Consider the following 19,371-nt stretch of genomic DNA (forward strand, 5'->3'; position numbering starts at 1 on the left):
AAGGCGGAAGTGAATAAGGCTCGTGCTATCACCTATAGCGACTATAAAACTATTCTTAGTCATTCCGTGAACTTCCTTTCTCATTATACTAATCCGAACATCAAACATAAGTCGAGTTCCGCTCACGCTTAAACAGAATCTTATGCGTGAGGTGGAAATTAATTAATTAATTTTAATTCTAAAATCCTGGGTCTTACAAAGGTGGTAAGAAGAGATATAATATTAAATAAGTGGATAAAAGGAAGAAAGTAAAAAAAATCCTTTTAGTTTCAAAACACATTTACTTTGAAACCTGATACAAATGCTAAAACAAACTTATACTTTGGAATGGAAGGAGAAATCAACATATTTTATGAAATTCTGGCAATCGTAGGACAGATGTTCTATGTCTAAGACATCTTGTATAACATTCGAGAGATTACAGTGTATGAATAAGCAAGTTAAGGACAAAAATATTAAAATAAACACAAGAGATTGTTAACCCAGTTCGGTGCGATTTCACCTACGTCTGGAGGGTTTTCACCCGAGAAAGATAATCCACTATTATAGAGAATCAAGAACACAAAAGGTCTTAACTGAACTGCCACAGTTCACTGCCTGTTCTACCTATCTCTACTCGTGGCTTATTACTTAGTCCTTCCTCTAAGTATGAGAGCCTCTCTCACTTTCTCACTCACAATCACTGCCACAGTGATTGAACTCTTACAAGAGAGCAAAGACAGATCTCAAGATCACACAACTAACAACAACTCTTAATTTAACACAAAGGCACAAAGCTGCTAAGAGAACACACAGTATGAACTCGGTATAAACCATAATCACACACACGAAGCACACCTAGCAACTAAGTCTTTCGGACCTTGTCTTTGATGGGCTTTAAAGCACAAAGAGTCCATACACAAATCAGGAGCATTGTTTTCCAATAACCAGTAATAAAATTTGCACAAAATCTTCAAACTGTGTTTTAAGGTGCAGACAAAAACTTCCAAAAATAACTTCAAATCAAACCCCTTTGAACCGAGTTTGATAACACTTGATATATTCCTTGACGACGCACAAAAGCTTCAACAGTAACCCTAAATTGATTACAACGTAATCAGTTCAAAGCTTCACAATAATATGCGAAGTACACATAAAGTTTTCTAGGGACAAATGTCATAGCACGATGTTAAAACAACTTGTCCGACATCTTTGCACATGTAACACATTACGTAAAATGTAGACAACCTTAACAAAGGAACAACAATCTCCCCCTTTGTCAAATTTTAGCTAATACAATCCACTACCATAAAGTTCTTCAATACACATCATGCAGCTTGAATCACCAAATAAGAGCAACTAGAATATATCAAGGTAGCTTACATAACTTCCATAAACATAACTATCATCAGCAGCTATGAACACAACCAATCTCAGAAAACACATAGCAGATATCAGAGTTCAGCTGAGCATACCACACAACAACTTACCTTAAGCAACACGGTGTTGCTGGAAAACAAACACAGCTAACTTCTCTATAGTACAGAGATGTTACCAAACCACAAACACAATAGCAGCAACAGAAACTACTACTACACAATCACATTACTCCCCCTTATTAGCACAATTTGGGAAATGCTCAGTGAAGACCATTGTTCTTGCCATAAACATTGAGAGAGGGTATAACCCCTAGAGTAGTTATGTTAGGGAAATGCTCAGTGAAGACCATTGTTCTTGCCATGGCCAACATGTCGAACCCGATGTCACAACATCTTGCCTGTGACATTTGTCCCTGCGAAACCTGCAATGAGTTGGCTAGGTTTTCTGTGAAGCTTCGTTTTGATTACTTGGTGATCAAGCTAGGGTATTTCTGGAAGCTTCTATGCGCCATGCAAGGATTATATTCTATGTGATCAAATCGGTTTCAATGATTTGATCTGAGATTGTGTGGGAGTTTTATTTCTGAAATAGGAAACTTATTATTGAAGACTTTTCTGCAGATTTGTTTCCTAGTAACTCCCTGAGTGTTGTGTGGACCTTTGCTCATCCAAGCCCATCGAAGACAATGCCTGAATGACTGCTATATATGAAGACCGAAACCTAGGGTTTACTCTTGTCTGTGTTCACACTTGTTGTTCTCTCAGCTTATTCATGTATTGATTCTTTTGCTGAGAGTTGAGTTTTTTGTTGTTTGATAATGAGATCTGTCTTTGCTCTTGTTGTGAGCTATTAATCACTGCGGTAGTGATTGAGAGAAAGTGAGAGGGGCTCTCATACTTAGGGGGAGGACTAAGTAATAAACACTTGTAGAGAAAGGTAGAAAAGGCTGTGAACTGGGGCAGTTCAATTAAGACCTTTTGTGTTCAATTTCTCTGAATAGTGGATTATCTTTCTCTTGGGTGAAAACCCTCCAGACGTAGGTGATTTTTCACTGAACTGGGTTAACAATCTCGTGTGTCTTGTCTCTGTTTATGTTCTTTATATTGCACATTCAATTAACTGTTTTGTATCATGTTGTACAAGATGTCTTAGACATCTGGTAGAACATCTGTCCGCTGTGCCAGAATTTCAATTGGCATCAGAGCATGCACCTTGTTCTGATTAGGAGAGCTCCAGGGATTTACTTTTCTGGTATCATGGACAACAGCAAGGATGTGGGTTCAATTCACTAGCCACCTATGCTTGATGGGACAAACTATGACTACTGGAAGGCTCGCATGGTTGCATTTCTCAGATCTATTTATGATGGAAAGGTGTACAAGTCAGTGCTCAAAGGGTGGACTCATCCAGTACAAACCAAAGAAGGAACTTCTACTAGTGAACTCAAATCTGAAGTGAACTGGAGCAGGATAGAAGATGAAGAAGCTGTTGCAAACTCTAAGGCTCTTAATGCTATTTTCAATGGTGTGGACAAAAACATGTTCAGGTTGATTCATACGTACACTGTTGCTAAGGATGCTTGGGAGATTCTCAAGGTTGCTCATGAAGGTACAACTAGAGTTCGCCTGTCAAGACTTCAACTGCTAACCACTCAGTTTGAAAATCTCAAGATGAAGGAGGAAGAAACAATCTCTGGGTTTCACATGCGTGTACGTGATATTGCTAATGCTTCTTTTGCTCTGGGAGAACCTATGTCAGATGAGAAGCTTGTCAGAAAAATTCTCAGGTCATTACCCAACAAATTTGACATGAAAGTTACTGCCATAGATGAGGCACAGGATATCAGTAGCATCAAAGTAGATGAACTTATTGGATCACTACAAACTTTTGAAATGTCTCTGAATGATAGGCCAGAGAAAAAGAACAAGAGCATTGCTTTTGTGTCCAATATGGATGAAGATCAAAGTGACAAAGATCCAGATGAAAATTTGTCAGAAGCCATAGCCTTGCTTGGTAGGAAGTTCAACAAGCTCATGAGAAAGTTTGACAGAAAAGCCAGACCAAATGTCTCAGACAAAAGGCCAGACATCATCAAGAACTCAGGGAATGCACTGAAGAACAAGAAAGAAGACAAATCTAACAAAGCAAAAGGAGTGCAATGTCATGAGTGTGAAGGGTATGGCCACATTAGATCTGAATGTGCTACTTTTCTAAAGAAGCAAGGAAAAGGAATGGTGGCTGATAGCAATTCCGCAAGTGTACGGATTGATCGAAGTAATACAAAAGATTGTCGAACCACAGGGATAGTTGTTCATCAATTGCTTCTAAGAGTTTTGTGTTCAAAATGTGAAAAAGAAAGCAATATAAGTTTGAGGGTTTGTTGTGTTTAACACACTTGTGATGAAGAGCAAGAATTATAATTCAGATAAAGAAGTACCTTGGACAAAGCTCCACTTAGTCCAATTATGGTTCTCAAATCAAATTCTTATATGATGTTCAAAATCCTTATCCATGATGTTATAGCCTCTACCTCTACTTGTTAATTCCTTAATCAAGTAAAACATTCAATTTCATTTGCCAAACCTAATTCCTTAGTGCCTAGTCAATTCAATTGAAGAATGAAGTTTATAAGTTCAGGCCAACACAATAAGTTTCTACCCTTATTCCTAAGTGATAGCAAACAAATCAATCTAATCCCAAGTCCCTTAATCCTCACCAACTTCCGTTGTGCAAGAAGAAAGAAAAACACTTGTGTGCACTCAAGAGAATATTGATTCAGAGAAAAGATACATGGAAAAGAAACTTTATTCATATAAGAAAATAAGAAGTTTAAACCATAATCAGAACTAAGGTTCACTTCACCCAAAGTACAAAGAAAACTAGCCAAGCATGGCTAGGGAATTCATAATGCAAACTAAAGGAATAAAAACCTGAAAGAAGAGGGCAGAGAAGCCTCCCACAAGCTCCAAGAACCTAAACCTCTAAGTTTTGTTCAAAAAGTTACAAGAACCCTAAAAGAAATAACAAAATCCCTATTTATAGAGTTTCCAGCGGTAATCCACGCATGTGCGTGGCCTCCTCCACGCACATGCGTGGGCAAAACGCTCAAAATGCAAAATTCGCAGCATCAGATTTTGCCACCACGCATGTGCGTGGATCAGACGGCGCACATGCGTGGGCATCATTTTTTTCCTGCAGTAGCTCCACGCATGTGCGTGGGATACATGGCGCACATGCGTGGCTCATCTGATTTTTCTTCAATTTTGTAACTCCCACTTCTCCTATCATCATGGCTCTTAACTTAGCTTTCAACCATCATCATTAGCCATCAAAAACCTATCAAACCTGAAAAGAATCTCAAGAAACCATCAAAACAACAATGTAACTCATTGGAACATGTCATTAATCATGATAATTCACCATCCTTTCATTCAATTCAGCAAATAAAACCCCCAATGTGCAATCAACACTCATGAATTCAAAGGACTTCAGCTCAAAACTGACCATAGGAATTACTCTCTAACTAAACTAATAAAAAGACTAAATAAATTGATTAAAAACACCTAAACTAGTGCAGATGCAATTATGAAATAAAAAGGGACTCAACTTGACTTAAAGCTCAATAAAGAACTCAAAAAGGAAAAGAAAGAAACGAAGAAGGACTCGATAAACATAGAATAAACCTCGGGTCATCAGTGGCTACCTGGTCTGATGATGACTCAGAAGATGAAGGTGAAAATTCTGTAATGGGATTAACGGTGAAGTGTAACTCAGAGGTAGATTCCAGTGATAAGGATGTCTCAGGAGGAGAACTAGCTGAAAACTATGAGGACTTACTGAAAAAGTGGCATGAAGCTTGTGACCTTGGTAAGAAGCCGAATAGTACTGTGAAGAAACTACGTAAAGAAAAGCAAGACCTTCTCAGTATCAATGATAATCTTCAGGAGGAGGTGTCTGTTATGAAATCCAAAATTGAAGGTATGATCAAATCTGTACGTATGTTAAATAATGGTACTGATATGTTTGATTTGATGCTAGAATCAGGAAAGACTACCAAAGACCTGAAAGGGTTGGGATATGAGAATCATTCCACAACTAATGATTTCAAAAAGACAACTCATCAGTTTGTACCTGCTGAGAGGAAATCTGAATTTCACATGTCAAACCAATTGTCTCAACATGGGGTCAAACATGTGTATCCACAGACATCTCATGTTCAGAAGAAAGGGAATTCAGGAGGGAAATGTAATCACTGTGGAAAACATGGTCACATCAGATCACATGGTTATAGGTTACATGGATATCCAAAGGCTAAGACATCTCAGTCTGGGAGTTACAAATCAAAGAAGAAAGAATGGAGGCCTAAAAGCAATTTGACTGCTTTTGTTGGCTCTACCTCTGTGGAAGTCTCATTGAAAGAAGATTGGTACTTTGATAGTGGATGTTCCAGACATATGGCAGGTAGGAGATGTAACTTATGGTGGTGGAGTCAAAGGAAAAATCATAGGATCTGGAAAACTTGACAGTAGAATTTCACCTGAACTTAGTGAAGTATTGCTTGTAGAAGGTTTGACAGCAAACTTAATCAGTATAAGCCAAATTTATGATTTGGATTTGAATGTGACTTTCAGCAAGTATGGATGTCAAGTAACAAATGCAACAGATAAAGTTGTAATGAAAGGTGAGAGAACAAAGGATGATTGCTACAATTGGTGTTCTCATTACAAATACATGCCTCCAGGTTATCTGACTAGCAAGGCTGAAGATGCAAAATTCAGGAAGCTCATGAAAAAGATCATTTCCAGAGAAGCAAACAGGCAAAAGAGAAGGGTGGACTCAGAGAAAGAGGAAGAGGATACAAGAGCTGTACAAAGAGGTGAAAACAAGTTGGTTTCAGTTGATGAAGATCCAGTTGTTACAAGCATTATGACAACCTGTGAATCAGATGAGGAGAGTGAGAATAGATGGACTCAGATGGAAGCTCCTTTCATCAGAATGCTGCAATTTCTTGAAAAGTGTGGTGTCTCCCACCTTAAGTGACGACTTCACCTTACTCCATCACTTAGGAGTGAGTACGCAACGTAATTTAGGGTAGTTTTTTTTTCTACTCACTATTATCTCGTCAGGTCGGGATCGCAAGAGGAAAGATTACTTGAGCATTCCCTTTTCATCCCCAGGCATTTCGACCTCCTAACCTAAGACTACTAAGAATAACGATATAAACCACACAGATCATACATAACATGCATAGTTGGTGGCCGGATCCACCGCATAAGTCTACAAATAAAAAGACAACACATAAAGAGGACATAGCGCCCTCAAGCACATAGTCTGGTACAGGAAATCAAAATACAGAAAGGAAACATAGATCATCATCATCATAAGAAACTCGGACCAGATGGCTTCATCCCCTCGGATCTTCCTCCTCCGAATCCTCCTCACTGACTCCCCCGCTGGCTGCTGGCACTGACTCTAGCTCTGCTGTCGGACCCTGCTCTGACTTTGGACGCCTCGCCTCTCCGAAATCTGCGACGGTAAATCCTGGCATCTCGGGAGAATCTAGGGGATCTCACTCGCTTGCGGGCCGTGGCCCGAAAGCAAGACAAGTTCCTCCGGGGTGGAAGAGATCCCATAGACTCCTGGGTCTGCGGAACTCTCTGATCTGGGGATCCCTGTGGGCTCACCACGGTGACTGGTACTGCTGGGATAGGCTCTCCGGTCTCCATAGGCTCGCCTGCCTGTGGGTATGGCACCTGTGGACTGCCTGGACTCTGCGGACCAACGTGCTGAGCATGGGTCGGCAGAAAGAATGAGAACACCATAGGGAGTGTCACTGGGAAACCGATGTGTCCTGCTCCTGGATCTCTGCACCACAAAATCGTGAGTCCCTGATAAAAGCAGTATCCGGTAACTAGGTCAACATGCCAGCCAGCACGGGACGGGAAATCAGCGTGGATCGCAAGGACTGGAGGGAAGCTCATTGTCACACCTGCTATCTGCATTTATAAAAATAAGTGCAAGGGTGAGTCATACGCAACTTGCACAATAATACACATCAGATAAGATAAGCGTTAAAACATAAGCCAACATATTAAATACAAACATGTTAGCAAACACAAGTAGTAATGCAATGTGGTTAATTCTGCCTTATATCTCCGTCCTTCGAATTGACTTCTCTCACTACTTCGTAGGAAATGGTGAGTTCATCGCCAACCTTTTTAATTTATTTTCCTTTATTATGTGATGAATATGTTTTAAGGGCCCGAAGCTATTGCTTCGTTATCTTCTGAAAGTCGTCTCGGGAACATGGACACTCCTTACAGTCCACTCTTTACCAGACAATGATCGTTCAGTAGCTCACAGACAGAAGTACACGACTATGCGGTCCTTGTTGCATCACATCAGGCCGGCCTTTCCGGGACCCTGCCGGTAGCTGATGGAGAGGTAGGGCCATTGCGTAAATCCCGGGTCAATTCATCTCTGAACATGACCACCTTTGGCGTCTCTGTGTTCCCACTCTCTTAGTGGTAGTGACAGTACTTTCCTACTCCTTATTGCTCCTTAAGTGTATTTTCAAGTATCAATCATCTCCCCCTTATACTTCCATTAAGTCTCTAATAAATTAGAAACAAGCATCTGCTGCCTTACTTAGAGTAAGTACACCATAATTATTTTAGAGGTGGGATCTTTGACAAGATCAAGTAGTTTTAGGAATACAAGCGGAAGTTCTATTCCGCCGTTTAATGGTTATGTACTTTTTAAATCGCTTAGAGAAAAATGGCTCACATGCGTATTCTATTATCATTATTTAATTGTTTACTCTAAATATCCTAGGGTAATCCTAAGGTGTTATAGGTAGGTCGATTTCCAAAAGCAAGTATCGACAACTCATTAAATCGGGGATTATCTTTTCCCTCTTCCCACTACCTTAGATGCTTCAACGTATCGGAGACAATCCTGATACCATGTCATTTAGGCTCATAATCCTAAGTACCACTATATCCCATAATGTACTGTCATCCCTTTCTACTGTGCATCACTTCAAGCATGAGACACAATCACAACAATTCAGCACAACATTTCATCCAATATTCATTCTTCAAGCACAACATCCAATCATACATCCAATAACACATAAGCAAATAATAATATGCTTTCTACCGTAATAACGTTTAACTTATGAGTTGTGTACCAAGACAAGGTCTTGTATAACCCCTCTTACCTTTAACCTTCACCAATAGAGGATCGTGTGTGTCTGAGATAGCTCCCTCTGCATCATTGATTATGCTTGGGTCAAGATAGGCTAATCGAGGCATTAAATCGTTCATTACTATCGTTATTATTATTATTATTATGATGCCTTTTAACTATCAGTCTAGCGTCATTCTAACTTAACCTTGGTCTCAACTAACTAGGGTGTGACCTATATTTTGTATGTCCACTAATCTGACCTAATTAGTTTTAAGTCACTAAATTATCCACTTAGGTTAATTACTAATTTAAAAACTACAACTTAATCATTTACCTCTATTATGCAAACTAATTTCATTTTCTAATAGCTAATTTCTATATCATCATCTCTGACTTTATGTCCTATATATTATCATTAATCTTCTGACTTCATTATTTTTAAGTCATTAATCTACTAATCTAACTCAAGCTAAAATATTTCTACTTAATTATTCTAATTACTTAAGCCATATTATGTAAATTAATTCTATAACTAAGCTACAACTCCTAAGTCTTCACCTACTCATGATTCTAGTGATTTTAGGTTCTGTTAAGCTCACTTTACTGTTATCAGCTTATGCTCAAGTTCAGAATCACTTATTTTAAGCACTTAATTCAAAGTCTACTTGCATACTAAGAAATCTATAAACTGAGCCTAATGCTAACATCTAATAGTCCATTCCTATAGTTTTCTACCTTCTGAGTTCAATGGAATCATCAATTTTAGCTTCGGGGCACTCTAACAGTGCCAATTCACGATTTCAGAGGCTGCCCACAAGGTGAAATTGGGGCTTTCCTCTTCAGGGCTCTATTGCTACAATTAGCTATCCTAAAAGCTCCTATGACGTTCCAGAAGCATAACCCAATCTTGTTTGCATGCCAACTCGCCCTCAGAAGCTCAACCCGATAGCTTCTTCGAGCTTCAAAAACCAAGGACCGGTTCTCCTAATTCCTAACGATTCATGGCTCTAAACTAGTCTAAAGCTTCCTATATATGTCCTAGAATGCTTAAGGGATCAATTTGGATCGAAAAAGAGCTAAAACGAGCAAGTTGCAGAACTTCATCGCCGGAAAATGCAGAGACCGCCGGAGAAGACGATCGGAGGTTTGCAAAACGTGACCGCCGTGCTACTCCGGATACTGGAACTTGATCTACAGGTAGTGAGGAGTTGAATTGTGCTCGTGGGTGTGGCTGAAGTGCTCGGAGATGGGAGGAAAGTCGAGTTACAGGTCGGGGTCTCGCCGGAGCTTCGCCGGAGATGGTGAATGCTTCGTTTCTCGACCAAAACTTGACCACGAATAGTCGATTCTCTTCCTCTCCTCTCCAGGAACTCAATGGAACAAAAATGAAGGTCTAACTCTCTCTGGTTTGAGATATTCGAAGAGAAGAAGTTTCTGAACTTCCTCTCGGTTTTTCTCTTCTCTCAAGCTCTCTGGGCACTCTCTGTTGGTTCTAGGGCACTCTGTGGGTAGCTAGGGTCGCGTGGAGTTGAATGGTACGGTTTATATAGGCTGAAAAGTGATTAAATGGCTAATCCAAGCTTAAGCACTTTCAAGGTTGCACCACCAATAGTTTTCATGCATGGTTATTATCCTAGGGCTTCTGGTTGCATGGGAGGGGTTTGGAAAGCTTCAGAAATCATCAAAGGTGATGAAGGAAGGGTGTCATGGCTGATTGCAAGCTTAGGTCATTGGTACACAAATCCTAGGGTACCGGTTGGTCGATTTCTTTATCATTTCTCATGTCGGGACAAAACTGATGCAATATTATACTGGTTCAGGCTTGTTAGTGCTAAATTAGAGTGTATTTCCCCTCTCAAGGTTCAATATCATCTCTTTAGAGTGATTAAAGTATCACTCTTTTAGCTTGATTCGGGTTTCGATCACTCTGAGACAATGCATTCATCATTGCCAAGAGATGTGATCAGATCATTTATTAAGCCTATCCTACCTCTATCTCGAGTTCATCCTCTTTTTGGGGTTATTATGACCATGCCTTTGGTACTCTTATTGTCGGGTCGATTTAAAGTCGATTTTCGCGCAAACAAGTAATACAGTAAAATATCACACATATACACATACACACAAACATATATATATATATATATATATAGTTAGATTGTTAGCGCGTATTTGCCTATTCCGACTTTCTAGGGTTTCGCATTTCCTATGAGGTCGTTACCTGGTTGGTGGGATGTTACAAAAAGTCTAAAGAAAATTGTGCAAATAGATGCCTCATGTCAAGAAGCTCCAAGAAAACTCTTTCAGATGGTGACTGGGCAGAATTCACACAGGAAACACTGAGTCCTGTCAAGTTAAATGAGATCAATGATCCTTCAAAGCAAGCTCATAAGTTGCAAAGGGGTTCTGATGAATTGATTCAAGATCCAGGAACCGTGTGTGGAAGAATTAACAAGGTACTGATTAAGGGGTACAATAGAACTGACATAATCTCACTTGTCTTGATAGTCACAGGGAGGTTGATTTTTTCCGAGATATTTGATGAAAAAGAGTGCAGAAACATGGTTGTCATACCATATGTCAGAACAAGGTATGAAACATATGAAGAACACTTTGATTGTGACTCCGAGTAAATGTGTCAGTATCTTGAACAAGGATGATTATCGGAAAAATATTACACAAAGAAGAACATCGTTGCTATTTCATGAAGAATTGATCAAGGTTATAAGTAAGGGAAATAGCTGTCAAGGTTTGTGTAGCAGCAAGGTTGAGAGACTGGGTTCAAGCAGATCAGAGGGTACACTAAAATCTGAGGCATATGGAGTGTTGAAGAAGAGCTATCTCGTTAAAGCTACAGAAGAATGGTTGTTGTGGAAAAAGATTGATAGATCATGGTCTAGTAAATGGCAAAAATGGATTTCTGGGTTAAATACTGAGAGGAATTACATTGTTCTTGAACTTGGGCAAATCATGGGTGTGAGCAAGAATCATATGTCAAAACACGATGTTAAGCCTAATGTTACAACATTGTGCCATGATTACCTGAAGGGGTTCATCTTTTTCAATGATCTGCATCATCATGACAGAAGCGAGCACACCAATAACTGCTATGTTGAAAGGTTAGTTGAAAGAGAGATCTTGGTGAAACGTGTGGAAAATAGCCTCTTATTGTCAGATATTTGTGCTAAAATTATGGACAAGTTAGAGAAGTTAAAAAGGAAGTTAGGGATTTGGGTGTTAACTAATTTATTGCAGTTAATGACACATGTCAAAAGCAACGACTATATTGATCTCTATTTAACCGCCCATGATCGCATGTTGGAAGTCACAAACTGGTTTGTACATTTGTTCAAGAAACCTGATTATTCTCTTTCATTCGAGTGCAAACCCTGTAACAGTTATTTTTCACTTCTCCTTCAATTCTCTTGCACCATGTCTCACAATTCTGGTAATAAGAAAGCTGCTTGTCCGAAATTTGTTACCAATGAACATGGAGTGAAATTCATGGGAGTCACTTCATCTGCTTCAACACCTGTTAGGGTTACTCGATCCAACGCTGCAATGGCTTCAAATCAACCCTCCGGTCCCTCATCAAGAACACTAGGTTCAAGAATCAAGACCTCTGTGACAAAGAAGAAGAACAAAAAGGGAGAAGCTTCTCCCATTGTGAGTCTCTCTGACAACTCTGTTGAAAATCCTAGTGATGATCAACCCAAAATCATTCAAGATGAACAAGTTGATCAAGTAGTTGAAAACTATCTTGAAAAATTGACCAATGCTGCAGTTGGTCCAAATGTCGAACCAGATGTTGAAAAAGACACTCCTCCCTCTAGTTCTGAAGATAAAGGTCTTACTTCTGGTGATGAGAAGGAAGACAAGAAGGTTGAAACTGCCAGTGAAGAAACTCCATATGTGGAGGTTTCTGTCTAGAAGACCCCAATTTCCTCTTCCTAGAGAGAAACAGAAAGGATGGTTTCAGAAGAAGAAGACGACTCTGGTGATGAAATACTAATCAAGAAGACTCCAACTTCTGTGACCAAGGCACCCAGATCTGTAAGCAAGAAGGATGCAGAGAGGAGAAGCAAGAAGAAGAAGGATCCAATGAACAAGACACCCAAGATGTACAAAAGATCTCAGGTACAAATTCCTGAGAAGAAGAAAAAGAAAGAAAAGAAGATTGAACCCTCTCCAGGAAGAAGAAGAAAGCATGTATCAGATTCTGATTCTGAGCCAGATGTCAGACAAGATGTTCCTGACAATGTGTCCTTTCATTTTCCAGACTCTGCTCAGAGATGGAAATATGTGGTTCAAAGGAGGCTTGCTATTGAAAGGGAACTTCATGCAGATGCCTTGGAACTCAAGGAAATTATGGATTTGTTGGTTAATGCAGGTTTGATGAAGACTGTCAAGGACATTGGCAGATGCTTCACTCATCTGGTTAGGGAGTTCATTGTGAACATCCCTACTGACTGTGATGATGAGAGCAGTTCTGAGTATAGGAAGGTATATGTCAGAGGAAAGTGTGTACATTTCTCTCCTGAAGTTGTGAATGAGTTTATGGGAAGAAGACCAGTGGCTGGACTTGATGAAGAACCTGAATTGAATAGGGTTGCTAAGACCCTGACTGGGAAGATGGTCAAGAAGTGGCCAAAGAAAGGATTGCTCCCATCTTGGAAATTGACTACAAAGTATGTTGTTCTTTTCAAGATTGGCTGTGCAAATTGGATGTCCACCAATCATCTCTCTGGTGTAACCCCTCCCCTTGCAAGAATGCTATATCTTATTGGTACTAGTGGTGAATTTGACTTTGGCAAGCTTGTTTTTTATCAGACTCTGAAGCTTGCAAGCTCTTATGCTGTGAGACTGCCTATTCTATTTCCATGCCTTATGTCTGAACTCATAGTCAAACAACATCCTCATGTTGTGAGGCCTGATGAACCTCAAGGTAAGAAACCTATGTCTCTCAAGTTTGATTATCGCTTGTTTGTTGGGACACATGTTCCAGACATTATGCTATCTGCTGCAAAGGGTCCTGCCAGTATCAGTGGTACTCAAGCATGTGGTACAAGCAAGGATGACATCTTGGCTGAATTGAGGGCTGTTTCCAAATCCTTGGATGCTACTATTCAGGCTTCCAAGATCAGGAAGAAGAGTGTGGACAAGCTCATCCAGGTCTTATCCCAGGCTCCTGCTGCTGCTGAGGAAGGGAACAGTGAAGACATTGCTGAGAATGTTGAGGATGACTCAACTGCTCATGAGGAAGAAGAGGCTCAGTATGAAACTGTAGGCGAAGAAGAGGATGCATCTGAACAGGATAATGAGGAGACTGGTGCAGAAGAGGCGGAGGATGTCACTAGCTCCATAGTTCTAGCCCTCGTAGCACCTCTCTTTAATTTCTTTTGGATGTATTTGAGCCCTGTGTGACTATGTGCGCTCCGTATTTGCTCCTGGTCTGTATAATTCTTGAATATGGTGCTGATGACTTCTGTGGATAGCTCTAGTAAGCAATTGGATGCTATTATGTTATGACTACCTTTGCCAAATTATGCTAATAAGGGGGATAGTATTTGGTTATCTCTGGTATTTGGTAGCTGGTTCTTTATGGCTTTTTGCTATTGTGATTTGGTAGCTTCTTGCTACTGTGCATTTGTATGTTCTATACAAACAACATCTTGTTGTTTGTGATAGTTGATTGTGTGCTGTTGTGCTAAAACTCTGATATGGTGTTCTGCTGCACTGAGAATGGTTCTGAGATGGAAATGTGCATAGATGATGCTACTAGCTATGTTGATGTGTAAGCTACCTTGTTTGTGTGGATGCTCTTCTATGTTGATTCAAGTTTTTCAAGTTCCAAGATGGTGAAGAGTTCTTTATGGTAGTGGATTGTATTAGCTAAAATTTGACAAAGGGGGAGATTGTTGTTCCTTTGTTATGTTGTCTGCATTTTAGCTAAGATAAGTTTTTGCCCAACATGTCGGACCCGATGTCACAACATCTTGCCTGTGACATCTGTCCCTGCGAAACCTGCAATGAGTTGGCTAGGTTTTCTGTGAAGCTTCGTTTTGATTACTTGGTGATCAAGCTAGGGTATTTCTGGAAGCTTCTATGCGCCGTGCAAGGATTATATTCTATGTGATCAAATCGGTTTCAATGATTTGATCTGAGATTGTGTGTGGGAGTTTTATTTCTGAAATAGGAAACTTATTATTGAAGACTTTTCTGCAGATTTGTTTCCTAGTAACTCCTTGAGTGTTGTGTGGACCTTTGCTCGTCCAAGCTCATCGAAGACAAGGCCTAGATGACTGCTATATATGAAGACCGAAACCTAGTGTTTAGGAAGAGAGCTTCTGTTGAGTAAAACTAGGGTTTACTCTTGTCTAAGTTCACACTTGTTGTTCTCTCAGCTTATTCATGTATTGATTCTTTTGCTGAGAGTTGAGTTTTTTGTTGTTTGATCATGAGATCTGTCTTTGCTCTTGTTGTGAGCTATTAATCACTGTGGCAGTGATTGAGAGAAAGTGAGAGGGGCTCTCATACTTAGGGGGAGGACTAAGTAATAAACACTTGTAGAGATAGGTAGAAAAGGCTATGAACTGGGGCAGTTCAATTAAGACCTTTTGTGTACAATTTCTCTGAATAGTGGACTATCTTTCTCTTGGGTGAAAACCCTCCAGACGTAGGTGATTTTGCACCGAGCTGGGTTAACAATCTCGTGTGTCTTGTCTCTGTTTATGTTCTTTATATTGCACATTCAATTAACCGTTTTGTATCATGTTGTACAAGATGTCTTAGACATCTGGTAGAACATCTGTCCGCGTGTGCCATAATTTCAATCCCCCACCCCCTTTCTACTTTTCTTCATGGCACCCAAGCGCCAAACCAGAAACTCCTCACGCCGCACCACTCCAACTTTCCCCCCACGACGCGAGACAATGCCCGGGGTGTTGTCCGTACCTTCTCCTCCTTGCGGGGTTCCCCTCGAGGCGTCGGAGGTTAAGGCCTTCCGGCTTAGAACCTTCGCTACCCTTCCTCCTTCTGCCAAAACCGCCCCTTCTCAAGAAGGCATCAACCAGCCTTCTGATTACGAAAGCCACAACTCCATTTCGAGTCTTTCCTCAGAGATCAGGGGCTTTTGCCACGATATTCCATAGGTAAAATCCTTGTTTATGGCGGTTGCACGGATGATGATCGCCCCTGGCAGCATCGCTCGAACGACGATCATCGAAGCTTCCACTTCTTGTTTATCTACGAGTATATGTTCATTGAGTTGGAGATAAAGCTTCCTTTCTCCCCTTTTTACAGCTCCATTCTGAGGGACATCAACGCCGCTCCCTGCCAACTGCACTCCACGCATGGGCGTTTATGAGGTGCTTTGAGATCCTCTGCGATGCCATTAAATGCGAGCCATCACCCACCCACCTTTTCTATTTCTATGACGTGGACGCAAAGTCCTTGCAGTCACGCGGCTGGGTATCTCTTAAAGCCTGGCCTGGCCGCAAACGCCTCAACCCCTTTAAGTCCAACGTTAAATCCAACTTCGTTGAAGGTTTTTTAAAATCGGGCTAACTCATGAATACCTTGAGGTCTATACACTGAACGACGGGACCGCACGTTTTCCCTTTTACTGGACGGAGGAGCCCAATAGCATCCTCGACCCGCCGAAAGACTCCAATATTAGATTCTTCATACTTTGCGACTGTCGTCGCCTCGTGAACTCCTTCGTCTTGTTGCTCGAGGCGAAATAAATCGAGCTGCGCTGGCAGATGTTCATTTCTCCGTTGAAAGTCAGCAACACTACGAGTCATTCGTCGCCAGTCTCCTTGTGGGATTGTCAAACGAGGCGACGAAATTGACTCCGACGTCGGAGTTTCCTGCCGTGAAACCGATGAAAGTGAAGATGATAGCAGAGGAGTCGGTGAAGGTGGAGGAATCGGCCGCTCTAGCAGCACCTCCTCGCGTTTTCCCTGTTCCGATGGAACGCGTCGTCATCGACCGCGAGTTTCCATAAGAAATTGCCTAAAGAATACTGAGAATCAAGAAATCCTTCAGAAATCAAGGAATTCAACAGCAATTGGAGCTTCTTTCTGTGCAACCAATCCACATGATCTGGGAGTAGACAATTTATGGTTCCCCACAGACGACGCCAAATGTTCTTTCCATGAACATTGAGGGAGGGTATAGCCCCTAGTGTAGAGAAATTGCACATAGAGAGAGAAAGTTAGAGAGAGAATATAACTGAATTTCATGTGTTATTTGGCCAATGAGCCAAGACTCTCTTAAAATGGTAACCGCTCCCTATTTATAGTGGGGGAGCTAGGCCTAGAACGCGTAACTGCCTCTGTTGGGCAAGTTAGGACTCGCTTAAGGAGGCCCAACTCCCAGGCCGGGCAACCGCCGCTTGGTGGGTAACCCCTGGGCGTAGGCACCAAGGGGGCTCGCCCAGTCCAACGACATGAAGAACTAGCATACTTATCCATAAAAAAGAGCTGTAGTAGCTAACCAAAGTGCACTGAGATCAGTTCTTAAAATTATTACAGACCAAGAGAGTAAAATTCATAGAGCCAGCAGGATTTAACAAATACATCCAAAGAAGAAAAATCAAAGATAAGCACTGTGAGTAGCAGAATTGGTAGAACCAGTGACATCTTTTTCTTCATCAAACTCTTCTTCTTCTCCAGCAGTCTCATACCGAGCTTTCTCTTCTTCAACTTCAACATTCTCATTCCCAGCAATCACAGCTTCCTCTTCAAACTCTTCTTCCTCAGCAGCAGCAGGAACATCAGTCAGAGCTTTGATCAGTTGATCAACATTATGCTTCCTAACCTTGCAGGCTTGTATGGTGTCTTGCAGGGTCTTGGAAATTTCTTGCAATTCGCCCACAATATCCTCCTTGCTCGACCCAGGTGCCTTAGTGCCACTGGAACTGACAGTTCCCTTTGCAGCAGACAACATAATGTCTGGAACATGTGTCCCAACAAACAAACAGTAATCAAATTTGAGAGGCAGAGGTTTCTTACCTGGAGGTTCATCAGCCATCACAATGTTAGGATGTTGGTGCAGAATCAGTCAAGACAAAAGACAAGGAAACATAATAGGTAGCTTCACAGCAAAAGATCCAGCATGCTTAAGAGTCTGCTCATAGACAAGATTTCCAAAATCAATATCACCTCCTGTTCCAATAAAATAAAGCATTTTGGTCAGTGGAGGAGTCACTCCAGAAAAATGTTGGGTAGCCATCTAGTTTGCAGTGCTTATTTTGTAGAATACATCATACTTTGCAGTCAAATTCCCAAAGGGTAACAACCCTTTCTTTGGCCATTTCTTGATCAACTTTCTAGTGAGGGTGTTAGCAACCCCGTCCAAGTCAGGCTCCCCCTTAGTCACAACATTAGGGCTTCTCCCCAAATAAGTTTTAATCACTTCAGGTGAGAAGTCTACATACTTCCCCCTCACAAACACTTTTATGTACTCAACATTGTCCTCATTATCACTATCAGAGGGAATGTTCACAATGAACTCCCAGGTCAATTCAATAAAACACTTACCCAACCCTTTGACAGTCTTCATCAAACCAGCTTGTTCAAGAAGATCAGTGATCTCTGTGTAACTCAAGGCTTCTTCACTTAACTCTTTTTCAATAGCAATCCTTCTCTGAAAAACAAATTTCCATCTTTGAGCGAATTCTGCAGAGTGGAAGGACACATTGTCCATTGGGGCATCAGGTATTTTTCAAAGGAATTCTCTTCCCCTTGACTCTTTTTCTAGGACTTGATGGCCCTCGTTTAGTAGTGTTTTTAGGGTCATTTTTTAGTGAATTTTGAGTCTTTTCTCTTTGTCTCATGTAGTGTTACATGCATTCTCATGCATTTTTATATTTATTTGAATCTTTGTTTAGTTTTGGTAATTTTGTAGTTTTATAAGGGTCTTTCTTGCATTTTAAGTAAGTTTAGGACTTGCATGTGTTTCGTACTTAATTGTGAGGACTATTATGTTTTTAATTCTTTGAATTTCTTGATATTGTTGTGCTCAAGCGCCAGCACTCCAGAAGCTTTTTGCCTTCAGCTTCTTCAGGAGCGCTCAAGCACCCCTATGCAACGCTTGAGCGCCTTGGCTCGACCCGGTTGCCTATAAATAAGGCTTTTGGCCATTTTGTTCAGAACTTTTGACTTTTAGTTGGAATTTTACCAAGTATTGAAGCTTAGAAAGTGCTTTTGGGGCTTGTGGGAAGCTTCCACCTTGTATTTTCCAGGTTTTCTTTACATTTCTTGCATGGATTCACTAGCCATGAGTGGCTAGTTTACTTTTTTCTTTGGGTTTAAGTGATTCTATAAAACTCTAGTTATAATTCCTATCTCTATGCCTTTGCTCTTGATTCTACCTTGAATTTCAATTCCATTTTCATGCTTAGCTTGAATGTACATCTTTCTATAGACTAGACTATAATCATATCAGTAGATTGTTGTAGTTTGGGGACATGAATTGAGATTGACCCTTCTATGCTTGCTACTAGGAATAGAGGAAGGGTTGGGTTTTGTTGGCCTGAACATAAAGAACTTAGAGCCTCAAATGCATGATTAGGTACACAAGGAATTGGGCCTAACTTTCAGTTTAAGGGAATTGCTTGTGTGAGGCATCAACAGGTAGTTAACTAGGCTAGAGCAACAAGGAATGAATCAAGATCTCATTTGCATAGGATAGGTTGGCTAGAGTGGATTAGATGATCGATAACACTAGGCATTTTAATCAATTGATATTTTCGTCACCTTAACAATTGCTTTCTTGACAATCTCTTGTCTCAACAACTAAACCAAACAATTGAAT

At 40.7% G+C, this 19,371-nt stretch overlaps 1 protein-coding gene across 1 annotated transcript; it reads left to right on the forward strand.

Moving 5' to 3' along the window:
- Nucleotides 1-12,519: 12,519 nt before the first annotated feature.
- On the forward strand, nt 12,520-13,974 carry LOC130736466 (uncharacterized). Its single transcript, XM_057588296.1, has one exon. It carries the CDS (start codon nt 12,520-12,522, stop codon nt 13,972-13,974), a length of 1,455 nt encoding a protein of 484 aa, XP_057444279.1.
- The last annotated feature ends 5,397 nt before the right edge of the window (nt 13,975-19,371 follow it).

Source organism: Lotus japonicus, chromosome 2 (assembly GCF_012489685.1).
Source record: "Lotus japonicus ecotype B-129 chromosome 2, LjGifu_v1.2".
Lineage (NCBI taxonomy): Eukaryota > Viridiplantae > Streptophyta > Magnoliopsida > Fabales > Fabaceae > Lotus > Lotus japonicus.